Source organism: Dromiciops gliroides, chromosome 5 (assembly GCF_019393635.1).
Source record: "Dromiciops gliroides isolate mDroGli1 chromosome 5, mDroGli1.pri, whole genome shotgun sequence".
Lineage (NCBI taxonomy): Eukaryota > Metazoa > Chordata > Mammalia > Microbiotheria > Microbiotheriidae > Dromiciops > Dromiciops gliroides.
This window is the reverse complement of record NC_057865.1, coordinates 167,186,760-167,201,507: the sequence shown is the minus strand read 5'-3', so window position 1 is coordinate 167,201,507 and position 14,748 is coordinate 167,186,760. Positions and strand designations below refer to the sequence as shown.

General features: G+C 39.7%; 1 protein-coding gene across 15 annotated transcripts in view; it reads left to right on the top strand.

Moving 5' to 3' along the window:
- Nucleotides 1-14,748, top strand: part of CELF2 (CUGBP Elav-like family member 2) — a 1,044,777-nt gene that overhangs the window by 835,719 nt on the left and 194,310 nt on the right. For all 15 annotated transcript variants that reach the window (XM_043965366.1, XM_043965376.1, XM_043965377.1 and 12 more), the window contains one exon: nt 4,932-5,128. In XM_043965366.1, the coding sequence (XP_043821301.1) occupies nt 4,932-5,128 (197 nt within the window). The remainder of the gene's footprint in view (nt 1-4,931; nt 5,129-14,748) is intronic.

Genomic DNA, 14,748 nt, shown 5'->3' with positions numbered 1-14,748 from the left:
GAGAAAGAGTCACATTGTGGGGCCCGCACAGCTTGACAGATCACCCAAATTCTGTCATGAACGAATTATTTTATCTAAACTATACTTCTTGGAATCAAAAGCTCATAGTCATTAGGAACAGATTATCTTTCATGCCTGGAATATATTCCTTATTAACCAGCTCTTGAAGCATCTCAGTATATCTGTAAGACACACAAAAGCTAAACCACTGAGGGTGACTAGCCCAGTGCTACAAGCCAGCCAGATAGACAGATTTAGGGCTAGACTTCTGAATTCACAATTGTTGATCTAGTTTCTTCTACATGCAACCAAAATCAAGTAGGAAAATACTTAAGCCAGCGTCTGTGTTTAACGGAATAAGGTTCTCATTTTGTTTCTTAATTTCTCTACTTCCTGCACTGGGAAGTGACAGTGACATGCTTTGGAACTCTCTTTTTCCATCTTTATGGATCACCAGTCTCAAAGGGGTCCCATGGGGATACCAGTTGGTCCTTGGCATAATGTACATAAAATCTGCCCTAAGAAACCCATTGTAGTGTTGGGAAAATGGGAACAGAAAAGTATAGACAGATCTCTGGGTCCCTGTGGGATCCTGCTGATTAAACAGGAAACCTCACAATTTAAAGAAGTGCGTGGCAAGTTAAACAACATCATGCAAAGCATATTCATTGAACTCCTGTGGCATATGAGGCATTGGTGTGTTAGCAGCTGCTAAGGATTCTAAGAGGTGGTGGGGTGGTAGAAATGGGCAACAACACAGTCTTATCTTCCAATCTGTAGTCAAGAATTCAAGTTGTCATATATTTACAAAGAGATAGCCTCCTCAGCTTTATGTGCAAGTGGCCTAATTTGTCCTCCTCACTCTACTACAAGGAACATACCTTAATTGGGCATGCTCAGAAGTGTTGCAACTGCATAGAGACAAGAAGTAAGACGTCTGTGAATCTCCACTAGAACTGGGCACAAACCCAGACTGAAGTTTGGCTGTAGAAGGAAAAAGAAACATAGGTGAAATACATTCAGGAGAATCTCCTTGTCATCTGATTTTTTTAAAAGTGTGGAGGCAGCTAGATGGCACAGTGGATAAAGCACTGGCCCTGGAGTCAGGAGCACTTGAGTTCAAATCCGGCCTCAGACCCTTAACACTTATTAGCTGTGTGACCCTGGGCAAGTTACTTAACCCCAATTGCCTCACTAAAAAAAAAAGTATCAGGAAGGAGTAGAAACAGGGGGTGGTATCAGTAATGTAGTGAAGGTAAAGGATGGTGACAAAGGGCATCAATCAGCAAGCTTCTGTTAAGTGTCTACTGCATGCTAGGTATTGTTCGAGGTCACAATGTGTGGGGACACAAATGCTAGAGATGGGACTGAATCTGCCATTGCATTGGTATAGGAATTTTTGGGTGAGGACATTTCCTCTAGCAATGCCAGTTGGCATCTTCTCTGCAACTCATAATTTTAGAGATTTGCCTAGAGCACTGAAAAGTTGAGTGATTTACTCAGGGTCCATATATAGCCAGCATTAGTCATAGGCAGGATTTGAACCTAGATCTTCCTGGCTTTGAAGCTAGCTCTCTACTGAGAACAAAATGAGTCTCCAAATCCATGCTCGCAACAAGTTTCCATTTTAGCAGGAATCTTGAAAACTATGGTCAGAGTTGTGTTTCGATTTGGGGAACAATTGGAAATTACTTGAGCTGGATGGGGAAGGGGGATGACAACCCCATAATATCATACCTATTGGATCTTAAAGGACTAAACCTTGGTGCTCTTTTAGTCTAATCCCCTCATTTTATTGATAAAGAAATTGAGACCCAGGGAAGGGAAATGTGGGGACTTTCCTAAAATCCATTTGACTAGTTAATGGCAAATCTAGGATTAGAACTCAGTCCCAGTCCTGTTGAATCTCTGATATCACCAAACATTGTCAGTTTCTTTTAGGCCATGCCATCACCTATATACCTTAGAAACTAACCCACCTCTTATAAAATTTGTAAACATAAATAGTAAATCTGAAGATTAACTAACTCATTTTTGTTCCCCCTCTTATAATTTTGCAGCTTCTGTGAGTTTTGTACCCATTGAGAAAGTAAAAATATTATCTATTAGACACTGGTCATTAGCTTTAGAATCTGAAATTTACATATAGACCATAGAAGTTATGACAATATTCAAATATGATTGAAACAGGCAGCAGTCGGTTCCTGCCTCTCTGAGGTGGTCAGTTTGAATTATACTCTGAGTAAAGAAGATGTAAAGGCCAAATTCTTCCGTCCTCGCTTTCTGTAGAAGCTGAGAACTGTGGCAAAGCCTTCCCCTTTTTGATGGGCTGTTGTCAACTGCAGCAACCACAAGGCCTTTCCTGTCCCAGAAATAAGTCTTGCCTCACTTTCAACCTGCTACAGACATGTTGAAATTCTGTATTCCTTGGGGGGTGGGGGGGTTGTGTGCTTTCCCCACACACAAAACTGAAGCCATAACTTCAATTTTCTTAAAAATTTGTTCATTAAATTTTCAAAGGATTTGTTGATTACAGGGTAAGCTCATAAACAAACTAAAATATTATCCAGTTTTAATATAAACATAACATTTTATCTAAACCATTGAAAGGTTTTTTACTTTGTATTGTATGTTATTTCCTTTTTGAAAAATCAAGATTGATTAAAGCAAGTGATGAATCTTCTGAAATTGTGTTGAAAATAGATTGTTTGAAAGAAACCATAGGGGGAAATGATAGAAAGGAGAGATAAGAGAAGAATAAAAAGTTAAATATTGGACCCAGTGAGAATTTTACTTTTTTCATCTTTTTATAAATTTAAAAATTTTTCTTTCCCCCAAACTGTTTCTTTTTAGTTACTCATAATTCACAGGACATGGAGAAGCATTGAATTTTATAGTTTAGAGGTGAAGGGGTCTTAAAGATCACTTAATCCATTTTAAAGTTTTTTTGTGCCATGGATCCTGTTTGCCAGTCTGGTGAAACCCATGGGTCACTTCTTAGAATAATGTTTCTTTTTTTAAATTAATAATCAAGGAAATTTTAAATTTCAGTTAGAAGTTAGTGAAAATAAAGATGCCTTCTGTCCAAGTGCATGGAACTTTTAAAATCTATCCATAGAGGTCCATGAACCCTAGACTAAGTATCCTTGAATTAATCCCATCCCCTCACCTAAAAATGAGAAACTGAAACCCAAAAAGATTGAATTATCCAAAATCACAGTCCCTAAGTAAAGCTACATTTGAACCCAGGTCTTTGCCACTTTCCATTACTAGCACAGCAGAATTGCAGTACACATTTACCAAATAAATAAATATTTATTTTATTTAGGGAATGTATTCCCTTGAATATCAAATAATAACCTGAAGGCAAAAGTGAAGTTGCACATGCTCTATAATGTTTATTTTAGATTTTTTTCCTGATCATTTTGCCCCTGCCCATGGAGGTTGTGGTGTTTAAAAGGGAGCCCTGCAGTGTCTTACACTTAGTTAGATACAAAGAAAACAGGTTTCTGCCATGAAGATCTTATAGCCTGAGAATCCAAACCAAGCACAGTACTACAAATAAGCAGACAGTAGTGCTAAATTCAGCAGCTGTCTGCTTCATAGAACAGGTGGGCTTTGGGATTATATCTGAAGGAGAGGAAAGGGAAGGTGCCGATCTGTGTAACACATGCTTTCTTTGCTGATCACATCTTAAAAAGGAATGATGAGAATAAACAACTGAAAATTATTTTCAGTTGCTTGACGGTGCCATGAATTTCAGACTCCAAACCCCCATTTGCACTTTCCAAATTTGAGCTTTGAAAAAAGATATTTAGGAAAATTGGCATCTTACTCCTTGTGCCGGCTCTCAAACGTTGATGGGATGTCCTAAGAATCAAATGTAGAATTTTTCTCTCCAGTACCCCACCTCCCCCAAACAAAACAAAACAACAAAAACTTGTGATTGTTTAGAACTCAAGTACAACATCTGGAAATCAGATACAGGGAACAATTTATGGAGTGTAGAAGATGTGAAATATTCAGTGCCCTTTACAGGGAACTCAACTTTCTGAAGCTTGATGGTCCCACCCCCCCCCTTTTTTTTTCAGCACAAAGCAGGCAATTCTGAGATTGCCTTTGCCTTTCTGAATTGTGCTTTGTGCCCTGGTGCCATGAACAATGCGCTTTTTAAAACTAGAGCCCCCTTCCCACCCCTTTCACGTTCCCATTCCTTTTTATAAAGCATGGGCAGCCAATCAGCTGCCACCAGCCGCATAGCTGGAGTGTTTTCCATTCTGAGCAGAGATGCACTAATTTGATGCACCCGCGGATGCTTCACACAATCTGCAAATTCATCACTAGCATCTTGCATTCCTCATCTGACAGATTGCCAAGTGTTTTCCTTTATTTTTTGTGGGACTTTATTATTGCAAAAATAAAATAAAATAAAAAATTCCAGAAAGGCAGCTCAACTGCTGTCATCTTTCTCCTCCACACACCCACCACCACAACCATCACCACCACCTTTGGCTCCCATTGCTCGTTTAGGGTTGATGCCTGGCCGTTCTATTGATGGCAGCCATGCAAAAAGACCTCCCCTTAACTTGAAACCGTCTCTTCTTCAGCCTTTGCTTTCAAGATGTGCATAGCCGGGCTGATAGCTTGCCGTTCTCAGCCCTTTGCTCAGGCGATGATACTAAACAGCAGCCCGCAGTGCAAACCTTCACCCATGAGCAATGTAATTGTGCTCTTGCTTTGTTTTAGTTGGTGAAATTTATACGAGTCATTAGGCACTTTCCTCCCAGTTCCCCCCCCCACCCCCGCCCCGACTTCTTCTTCCCTTCCCCATCCTCCACCCCACCCCCTGCTTTTGATTCTTTTTTTTTTCTTTCTTCCTGTCCCTCAACCATGCTCTCCTAACTCTGCCTTCTGGTTCGGTTTCTTGACAGTAACGGTACAGCTAACAAGATGAACGGCGCTTTGGATCACTCAGACCAACCAGACCCCGATGCCATTAAGATGTTTGTCGGACAGATCCCCCGGTCGTGGTCTGAGAAGGAACTAAAAGAACTTTTTGAGCCTTACGGAGCTGTCTATCAAATTAATGTCCTCCGAGACCGGAGTCAGAACCCTCCCCAAAGTAAAGGTACAGTAGCCAGTCCCCTTGGGGGGGTTGCATTCTCTTTTAAGGCTGCCTCTCTCTGCTCGTTCCTAAGATCTCCTTAGGGGTTTGTGTTTGAGATGTCTGGCTTTTTTTTTTTTTTTTTGGAAAGATGCTAAACAATTTAGCAGCCCTGGGGGGAAAGAGCGCCTATTGAGCTGCTTCCTCTTCCCTCTTTGTAGCATGCCCTGTTAGAGGCTGTAGTCTCTGCTCGCAGAGGAGTCTCGGGCTGTGCCCAAGGTCATTCACGAGAGCCAGCCCCCCCCCCCTCCCAGTTCCCATACAAGGATGACTGAGGTGTGCCAGACTGTTTCCCAGGATCATAAGGTGTCAAACACAACTTTCCACCCTACCTTTCCTTGCGCTCCCCACCCCCACTCCTCCACCATACACTACCACCCACCTCCAGGATCCAGGTGGGAATAATCCAGCCAGCTCTAACTGGAGGAAGACAAAGTAAGGTACTTTGGGATCCCTCCGGGGGCGACATTCAGGAAATGGTGCCTTATTTCTAGATTCTTGATTTCTCTCTTGAGGTTACATTATAGCCCATAGACTAGTCTAAGAGCAGTTGCCTCTCCGAGTGGTAATTTTTCTCCACCTTTTATTTCATGCACTTACTATTTCTATCCCTATTTCAAGATGACTGCTTGTGCCATTTTATTTCATACTCATGTGACTGGCGGAGATCTCAAAGCATCTTGTAAATAGTAAGATGCTAATGTGTAAAAGGTCCACAAAAGCTCACTTTTAGGAGGTACATTAATTCTTTGGGGCTGACTAGCTATTTATTAAGTGAACTATTTGTATTTATAGTACCACTGTGGCCCAAAACATCTCCTAAAATGCAGCAGCTCCATGATCACCAGGCCTACAGTTTGGTGGGCTTATGCTATTACCTCCATTTTGCAGATGAGTGTGACTGAGGCCCAGTGGGTTGCTTTTTTATATCCTATATTCTAGGAAAAGTGTCTTGTAAAATTGTTATAAATGGATCTTAGTAAATTATAAAACTGTCTTCTTTGCATGTTGGTCCTTCTATTTCAGGGTTTGGGTTTTTTCCAGTTTCTCAGTTAGTTGTTTTAGTCTATTTCTTCCTCTTGGACACATGACTCTAAATTTTGCTTTTACAATGTTATTCAAGTCACTCATCACATGTATTTGTTAAATTAAGACCCATCTCTTGCTTACCCATCTTTGTAATTCTCCTTTTTGGTTACAGATTCCCATAGACTGCTGGTTAGTTTTTTTTAAGTACTTTAAAGTACTTTGGGTTTTTTTTTAGATAGTCAGACCAAAAGGCCTCTTGGTCCAAAAGAAAAATGTCTCTGGTGTGGCACATGTTGATAACTTCAACCACTGTACCTCCAAAATGTCTCACAAATGTTAAGTCCAATTAGGGCTAAAGTAGAATCCATGGTCTAATATAACAACCTTGATCTGTTACAATTCAGAACTTGATTCACAGACACCATTTTGATTGGATTCTCCCAATAAATCATTTAATAAGCATTTATCAAGCACTTAGCTTGTACCAGGCACTATGCTAGGCACTGTATATGCAAATACAAAGAATGAAATAAGCCCTATTTGCAAGAAACTTACATTCTATCAGAAAGAGAAATGAGAAAGAATTCTCCCATCAAAAAGAGTCACTTGATGCCACTGTTCTTTGCCAAATTTTCTGTTAAATTCTCATACTTAGGTATTTAAGTTGTACATTAATCCAACTCACAGTAATACCATGGGACAGAAGTTACAGTTTGTTTCATTTAGGTCTTAAAATTGAATAGGTCAGATCCCTTTGGTTCAGATATTACTTGAAATAAATGGGTTTTCAGATGATGCTCAGAAAGATTTTTGTTATATTTTAGTTGTAGCAATATTGGTTTTAATGGGATGTGACTTGTTAAATAACTTTATTCTAAGGGGATACGATCCCTTAATCATACATACATGTGTGCGCATGCACATACACACACACACACACACACACACACACACACACACACACAAATTCCATCTTTTTTTCCTGTGATGCTCATTTACTTCGTATTTATTGTCAGTTTCAACAGAATATAGATCCCAGTACTACTCTACTGGTCCTGGAAGGAAGGAAGGAAGGAAGGAGAGTAGTAAAGAAGGAGGGAAGAAGTGAAAGAAGGAAAGGTGAGAAAAGAGGGAAGGAGGAAGAAAGGAGGGAAAAGGAAGTTGCTTATTATGTTGGAGACACTGTGCTAATAAGTACTGGAGATACAAATACAAGCAAAAGAGAAAGTCCCTACCCTCAAAGAGCTTATATTCAAATAGGAAAAAAGGACACAGAACAGAGGGGAGGGTTAATGTGACAAGCACAGGGATGTGACCCTACTTTCCTTAAAACTCATATCAGAGCCTAAGAGACAGACTATTTTGTAGACGTCCTCTAAATGGGGCTTAAATTCTGCAAGTAATGAACCTGGCTCAATCCATTCCCTCACCCATGTAAATACTGCCTATGAAAAGAGAAAGCAGGGGCGGCTAGGTGGAACAGTGGATAGAGCGCCGGCCCTGGAGTCAGGAGTACCTGAGTTCAAATCCGGCCTCAGACACTTAACACTTACTAGCTGTGTGACCCTGGGCAAGTCACTTAACCCCAATTGCCTCACCAAAAAAAAAAAGAAAGAAAAGAGAAAGCATAATGTGATAGATTCTCATTGATTCCAGTTTCTCTTCTCCTATCACTATTAGGTACTATTTAGTTGTTCATACTAAAGACTCCACATCCCTTACAAATTGATCCTTCAGCATCAGTGCAACTGCTTATCTAGCAGGCTCAGATATGCTGAAAAATAAGAAAATAGGAGGTTGGTACCCCCATGGTACATTAAGAGAGTGGTCTTTCATTCTTAACATGATTGAGTAACTAAACAGTATGCATTAGGCCTCGGCTTAGTAGAGAGAAATAGAGCATGAGCTATGCTTGCAGGGAGCTTACAATCTAATATGGACATGGATAGAATTTTTTTTAATTTTACATAAGAGATATAAAGAAAATGTGAGATTTAGGAGCAGAGCAGAGGGAGATCACTTCTGAGTGAGATCAAGTTGAAGAAAGTGAAGAACAATGGAAATACATGATCAGAGAAAACTGTGGAGGAGATATGGCTTCTATAAGAACTTTAAACATTTTAGGAGGGGATCATTATAGATAGAGGAAACATCAGGAACCAAATTCACAAAGGTGGAATTGTATGTGGACCATTACTGCCAGGGTGAATATTTTAAATTAGCTGGAGCTTAAAGTAGGTGAAGAGGAATATGGGTAGTAGGAAATTAGATGGGGGCCTTAAATGTCAGAGTAATAAGATTAGACTTTATTCAATGAGAAATAAAGAGTTATTGAAGATTTGTGACATTGAGCTAGTCATTTAAACCCCATGGGTCTCAGTGTCATCATCTGTAAAATGAGAATTTAGGCCACATGGCCTCTGAAGATCTGTACACCTATGCTCAGCACCATATTTTAAGATTACCCCCAAGGTATGTATAAGACAGGTTGGAGGAGTAAGAGACAAGAAGAGGAAAGATCAGTTAGGAGGCCATTACAGTGATCCTCATGGTAATGAGGGACTGGACTAGGGTGGTAGAAGTGAGAGCAAAAAGAAGCCAAGATGGAGGGGATAGTTTAGAGATTAACAGGACATGGTATGCAAGGGAGAGAGAGGAGTCAGATGTGACTGAATTTTCAGCCCAATTGACTAGTAGAATGGTGGTACTATTAATAGAAATGAGAGTCATCAGGGGAGGTAGATTTGCAGAGGAAGATAGCATCAGTTTTTGATATGTTGTGTTTGAAGTGTTGGCAGGACACCTAAGTGAGACCTAAGACCAGAGTTTAGTAGAGAAAATAGAACAGGAGATATATTCAGGAGTGGTGGTGGTGGTGTTGATAGTTGAAGTCACAGGAATCAGTGAGAATAGAGAGACAAGGGAAGATGAACAAGACTAGAAGCCCAAGGGAAACTCACATGTAAGGAGCAGAAGGAGAAAGAAAGAGCAGACTGAAGAGATAAGGAGAGTCGGCAACCACAAGAGGATGGCGTCATAGGGTCCATGCATGATAAGTTTCAAGGAAGGAATCAGTATTGTTGTACTGCTGAGATGTCAAGGGAGATAAGGGCTAAGAAAACTGTTGAATATAGAAAGAGCTTATCTGTGACCTTCAAAAGAGTGGTTTTGGTAGAGAAGTGTGAGCGGAAACCAGATTTCAAAAGAAACTCAATAGTAATGCAGGGGAAGGCCATAAAAAATGTAGAGAAAATGGATAGAGTACTCTTTGGAGAGTTTTCATGGTACCCCAAAAATAGCACCTCATGGTTCTACAATGATTTGTGGTGTTCAGAAGCCTGTACATACATGATCTCGTCTATTTCTCCCAGTAATCCTGTGAGGTAGATGCTATGAGTATTCCTACTTTACAGATGAGACAACTAAGGCTCAGAGAAATTGTAGCATGTTCATGGTCACAAGCATCATGGGTCCAAGTCAAAGAAAACCAGGACCTCAAACATTTCACATAGCATATGTGTTTAAGCATATACATGCTTCTACCGGTCTTTCAGAAAGATAACTCTCTGGGACATCTAGTCTTTATCTCCAGTTTTAATCATGACTGTTCTTTATCTGGACCAAGCAAAACAAGCAGTTGTCCATCTGTCTCCTCAAAAGTTTCTATAAAAGGAGATTCTATAACTGTCCCTTCTGTAAACCATTCTGATATCTGCAAAACAAAGAAGTCAAGGCATATTTAATCTAAGCCAAGTCTCCTTATGTCATCCTTTTAATTTTTTATTTGTATATGTATATTCTCCCCAGACAGGTTATAAGTTCCTCAAAGTCAGGCATCCTCCCATGACACCTAGTCAAGATCAAGATGTTCAGTTGATGTTTGATTGGTCTAACTGTCCTTAGTAGAAATATGTAAGTTATTAGATACCATTCTTATTAATCTTCTTATTGATCTTCTAGCATGAGATTGTAGAAAGAGCATTGGCTTCTATAGTGAGATTCACCTGGATTTACCTGTGTGAGCTTAGGCAAGACATGAAACCTTCTTGGGCCTCACGTTCCTCATCTATAAAATGAAGTGGGTTAGACTAAAGGGCTTCTATGGAGCAGCTAGGTAGCACAGTGGATAAAGTACCAGGCCTAGAGCCAGGAAGAACTGAGTTCAAATTTGGCCTCAGACACTTGATAACTGTGTGACCCTGGTCAAGTTACTTAACTCCATATGCTTTAGTTTCCTCATTTGTAAAATGAGCTGGAGAAAGAAATGGAAAATCCCTCCAATATCTTTGCCAAGAAAACCAACAAAAAGGGTCGCAAAGAGTAGGCATGACAGAGAAACAAATGAAAAACAACGTTTCCTTCAAATTTTAGTTTTGACCCCATATACCACAGTCCCCTCTGATTTCTCAATCTTTTTCTCCAATGAGAGGTCATCATCATGTCGGGATAATTTGTTTCTCTTCCTTAATTGCCCTGGTCTGGTCTCTAGAATGCATTCGTGTTATTTATTTCTCCCTTTTTTCTAAGTTAATCAGAATTGTAATTTTCTACTCTAGGATTCCAGAAAACTTAAAAGGAATGTTCTGTGGGGCAGATGCTATAATTCTAGTTTTACATGTGGGCCCCTGAAGGGCCAGAGGTCAAGCGATTGAGTTAAAATCATTTACAAAGCAATGATTTTGAAAGACCAAAGACACATGCTCCCAGTTTAGTGACGTATTGACCATGTTGTTCTGCTTCTTTGGGGGCTGTTTTTATTAACCTAAAGAATAGAGAGCTATGTGAAATCCATATTATGTATCTTTAACTGCCAAAAAACCAGATTCCTTTCTCCTTGCCATTTCCCAGTTCAGTATACAGCATGCACCTACGGATTCACTGTTTTTCCTTTCATTTTCACTGGGGGACCAAAATATCACTATTTTGTGACAGTACCTCCTACAGTGCTCAGGGACCCATGAAGAAAATCTCCTATTTATCTACTTTTCCCTTTATACCCATATGTATCACCCTAACACAGGCCTTCATTGCCACTCACCTGGATGATTTTAAGAGCCCTCTAACAAGTCTTCCTGCTTCCATTACTCTTCCTTATACAAAGATCTAGGCCTGTCAGTCCTATTCTGAAAGTCTTTTTGTGTTTACCTCTTGCCTAGTGAGTAAAGTTCAAATTCTAAGTCCTATCATTAAAGACATTCCACAATTGGCTGCTGCTTTCTCTAGCAACTCAGCTGAACCACTTAGCATTCCCCTTCAAGGTCCCACACTTTCCCACATTTTTGCTTATGGCCAAGTTGTTCTTTATGTTTGGAGTGCCCCTCTGATTTGAATTCCGCCCCAGCTTCAATGCTGCCACCTCTTTCAGGATACTTTTCTTGATTTTTCCCTATATGATCATGATCTTTTTTCCATCCCAAACTCTGTTTTTTTTCATGCAGTTTGGTATAATTTTTTATTATATTTGTGTATGTGTGTATACATCTATACATATGTATGTGTGTATTTATACACATACACATACACACATACACACACACACACACACACACACACACACACACATATATATATATAAGGTCATCTAAGATGACCTTATGATAGGCAGAGGCCTATGCTATTTGAAGGCCTTGAGGAAGGCGTTCTCTCTTCTCACTCAGAAATATTACCTGAATCCTCCTATCCCTGCAACAGTACCCAAAATTAATAGACTAGTGAATATTATCTAATTGTATTGCTGAATTGAGACTCTATTTCAGCATATTCTCTAAACCATTTCCCTTTGATCTTGAAACTTTTCTCTCTTGAGGATCCCTTGTCAAAATAAAATATACCCTATGAAAAAGCTCCCATCTTAAGTTCTTATCAGTTGAAACCTTAGCACAATATATGTCCTTTTGGAGTGGGACCCAGGCTAAGTACCTCAGAAGGAATAAAATTCGTAGGTGTATAAGAGGTAGATTAAGAAACACTAAAATGGGAAGTAAGAAGGTGCCAAAGATGACTTTACTCATTTCACAATTTTGCCTAAGGCCAATGTGGTTACAAAAGACTGTTTTCTTCTTAGAAGATTTTTACCTGGTATAGGAGGGGAAATGAGAGAGGAGAGGGGGGGAAGAAAGAGAGAGGAAAGAAAGAAGAGAAAAGCAAAAAGGAAGACCTTTTTCTTGATCAGATGTAATTTTTACAATAAATTTACATTATTCCTTAAAGCTGTTGGAAAAATCATATAAATGGGTGAGGAAGACTTGATACCATTATGTTTAAGAGATGTAGTCTCCAAATCTGTAAGTAATAGGATAACTCAGGTATTTAAGTGGCTAAACCAGTTCTATTTTCTGTTGTAGAGATGTTGAGAGCATGGATTCCTGCTCTCATACTACATACTACAAAGCAGTATGTCTTGAAAATGATAGTCTATTTTCCAGATCTCTTAGAATGTCCTCATTTGCATAGAGTTGTTTCAGTAACATACAGGAGAAGGTGCCTGCAGTGCTGTTCATCCTTTAACTGTTGGGAGAAAATGCCAGGCATAAAATTTAGGGCGCCTACGTTTATATTTCATCTTCCCATCTTTTGGAACAATTTAAAGACTTTCATCAGGACCACAAGGGCCAACTAGGTGGCACAATAGAGCACTGGTCTTAGCTTCCTGAGTTCAAAGCTGGCCTCAAACACTTACTGTGTGACCCTGATCAAGTCACTTAACCCTGCTTGCTTCAGTTGTTTTCATGTGTAAAATGAGCTGGAGAAGGAAATGGCAAGCTACTACAGTCTCTTTGCCAAAGTTGGGTCACAAAGAGTAGGACATGACTGAAACGACTCAACAGCAACAACAAAATCAGAACCACATGTGTACAGGAGAGCTCCCCTCATTGTGGGTGGGACCCATGTAGAGTCAGAATAATTTTACTGGGGGGGGGGGGACTTATTTAGGAACCAAGAAAAATCAGTTCCTTTCTAATAGTAAATAAGCAAATAGTTTTAAATGGAGGTTTGAATCATTTTACTTTGGACCTTAGACCCTGCCCATTATATACAGTGGCAATAACCATTATAGATAATAGTGATAACCATTCTGTACAGTGGGGATAACCAAGGGAGGAGAAACAATGCTAAACGTTCCCATTGGAAGGAAGCTCTTAAGTGTCTCCTGTGCTGTTTTGGAGGGACTTTCTTCTACCTCAGTGTATCAATGAGGTCACCACTCCTACGACAGACCTGATTTGTCATAACTATTTGCGAGACTGCCTTTTTCAATTATTTCCTAGTATAGTAGTGTTAGAGCTGAAAGGGACCTCCATATCCATCACTTTACACATGGAAGAACTGATCCTTAAGGATGCTACGTGACTTGCCAGGGTCACCATATGCAAGAGAGTGAATATGAAAGGTAGAGTGTCATTCCCTTCAAATGAATGAAGGATGTGCCATCCTTCTCAAATGACCTCACATCGAACTACTTGTATTTATCTTTGGTCATTCACTTTCTCTTTATGCTCTTTATATTTTAGATGCATTTTTCTGTCTTTCCCATTAAATGTAAGTTCATTGTGAATAGAAATGATTCCTTCTTAAGATTCCTTCTATCTCTGGGATCTAACTCCATTCCTGGCATGTAGTAGAAGCTTAATTGTGCCCCAGTCCTTTGATTCACATTTTCTAATATTAAAAGAAGCAAACTGTGTGACAGAAGTGTAGTTGTAGACCAAAAAGGGAGATGGCTGCTAGGATAGAAATCTCTAATGAGAAGTAAACCACATTCCCATAGCTTAGAGCTATTCTGATTCCTAAAATAAATTTTACAGGTTGATGAAAAGAGGGAAAATTAAGATATCTCATCAACTCTAACTTCTCTTGAAGTTTACTTATGGTCAGCTTTTCTACCAAGACCTCTTTGCCTTTTCAGGGGAATGTAACCTGTTTTCTTTACCTTGGAGGCCATCCATCCGCCACCAGTTTATTAAAGAATTGCATTGTTTGGCAGGTGCCCAACCACGTGTTAATCTGCAACCAGTCAGCTCTGAAATGAAAAGTGGGTCGGGGAGAGCTGCCGCACTAACCAACGCCCCTTTACCCTGAAACCCGTTTGCATTGCCTGAGAGCTGCTTTGGCCTAACAGATCTCTCACAACCCACTTCCTCTTTAAAACCAGAACTTATTTTCCCAGTAAGATACATATGTAGGTTGAGTGAGGCATAGGGTAGAGAAGGTTTAAAAGTATTTATTTCATTTTCCTTAAACTTTGCTTTTGTCTGGACCATAAAAGCTGCTGGGGCTGGCTTACATTTCTCTAGTGTTCAGTGCAATTTGATTAAGCAATTTATTGAGGGTCTGATGTGTTTAGACCTTGGTGCAAAAGATAAAGACAAAAGCAAAACAATCCTTCCTTTTGAGAAACTTGAATTCTACAGGGGAAGGGACAACACTTTTACACAGATACATACACAGAATTTTCACAGTACACAAAATAGCACGGTCATTTCAAGAAGTAGAGAACACTAAATACTGGAAAGAGAGATCAGGAAAGTGTTTATGTAGTAGGTGACACGCTGATC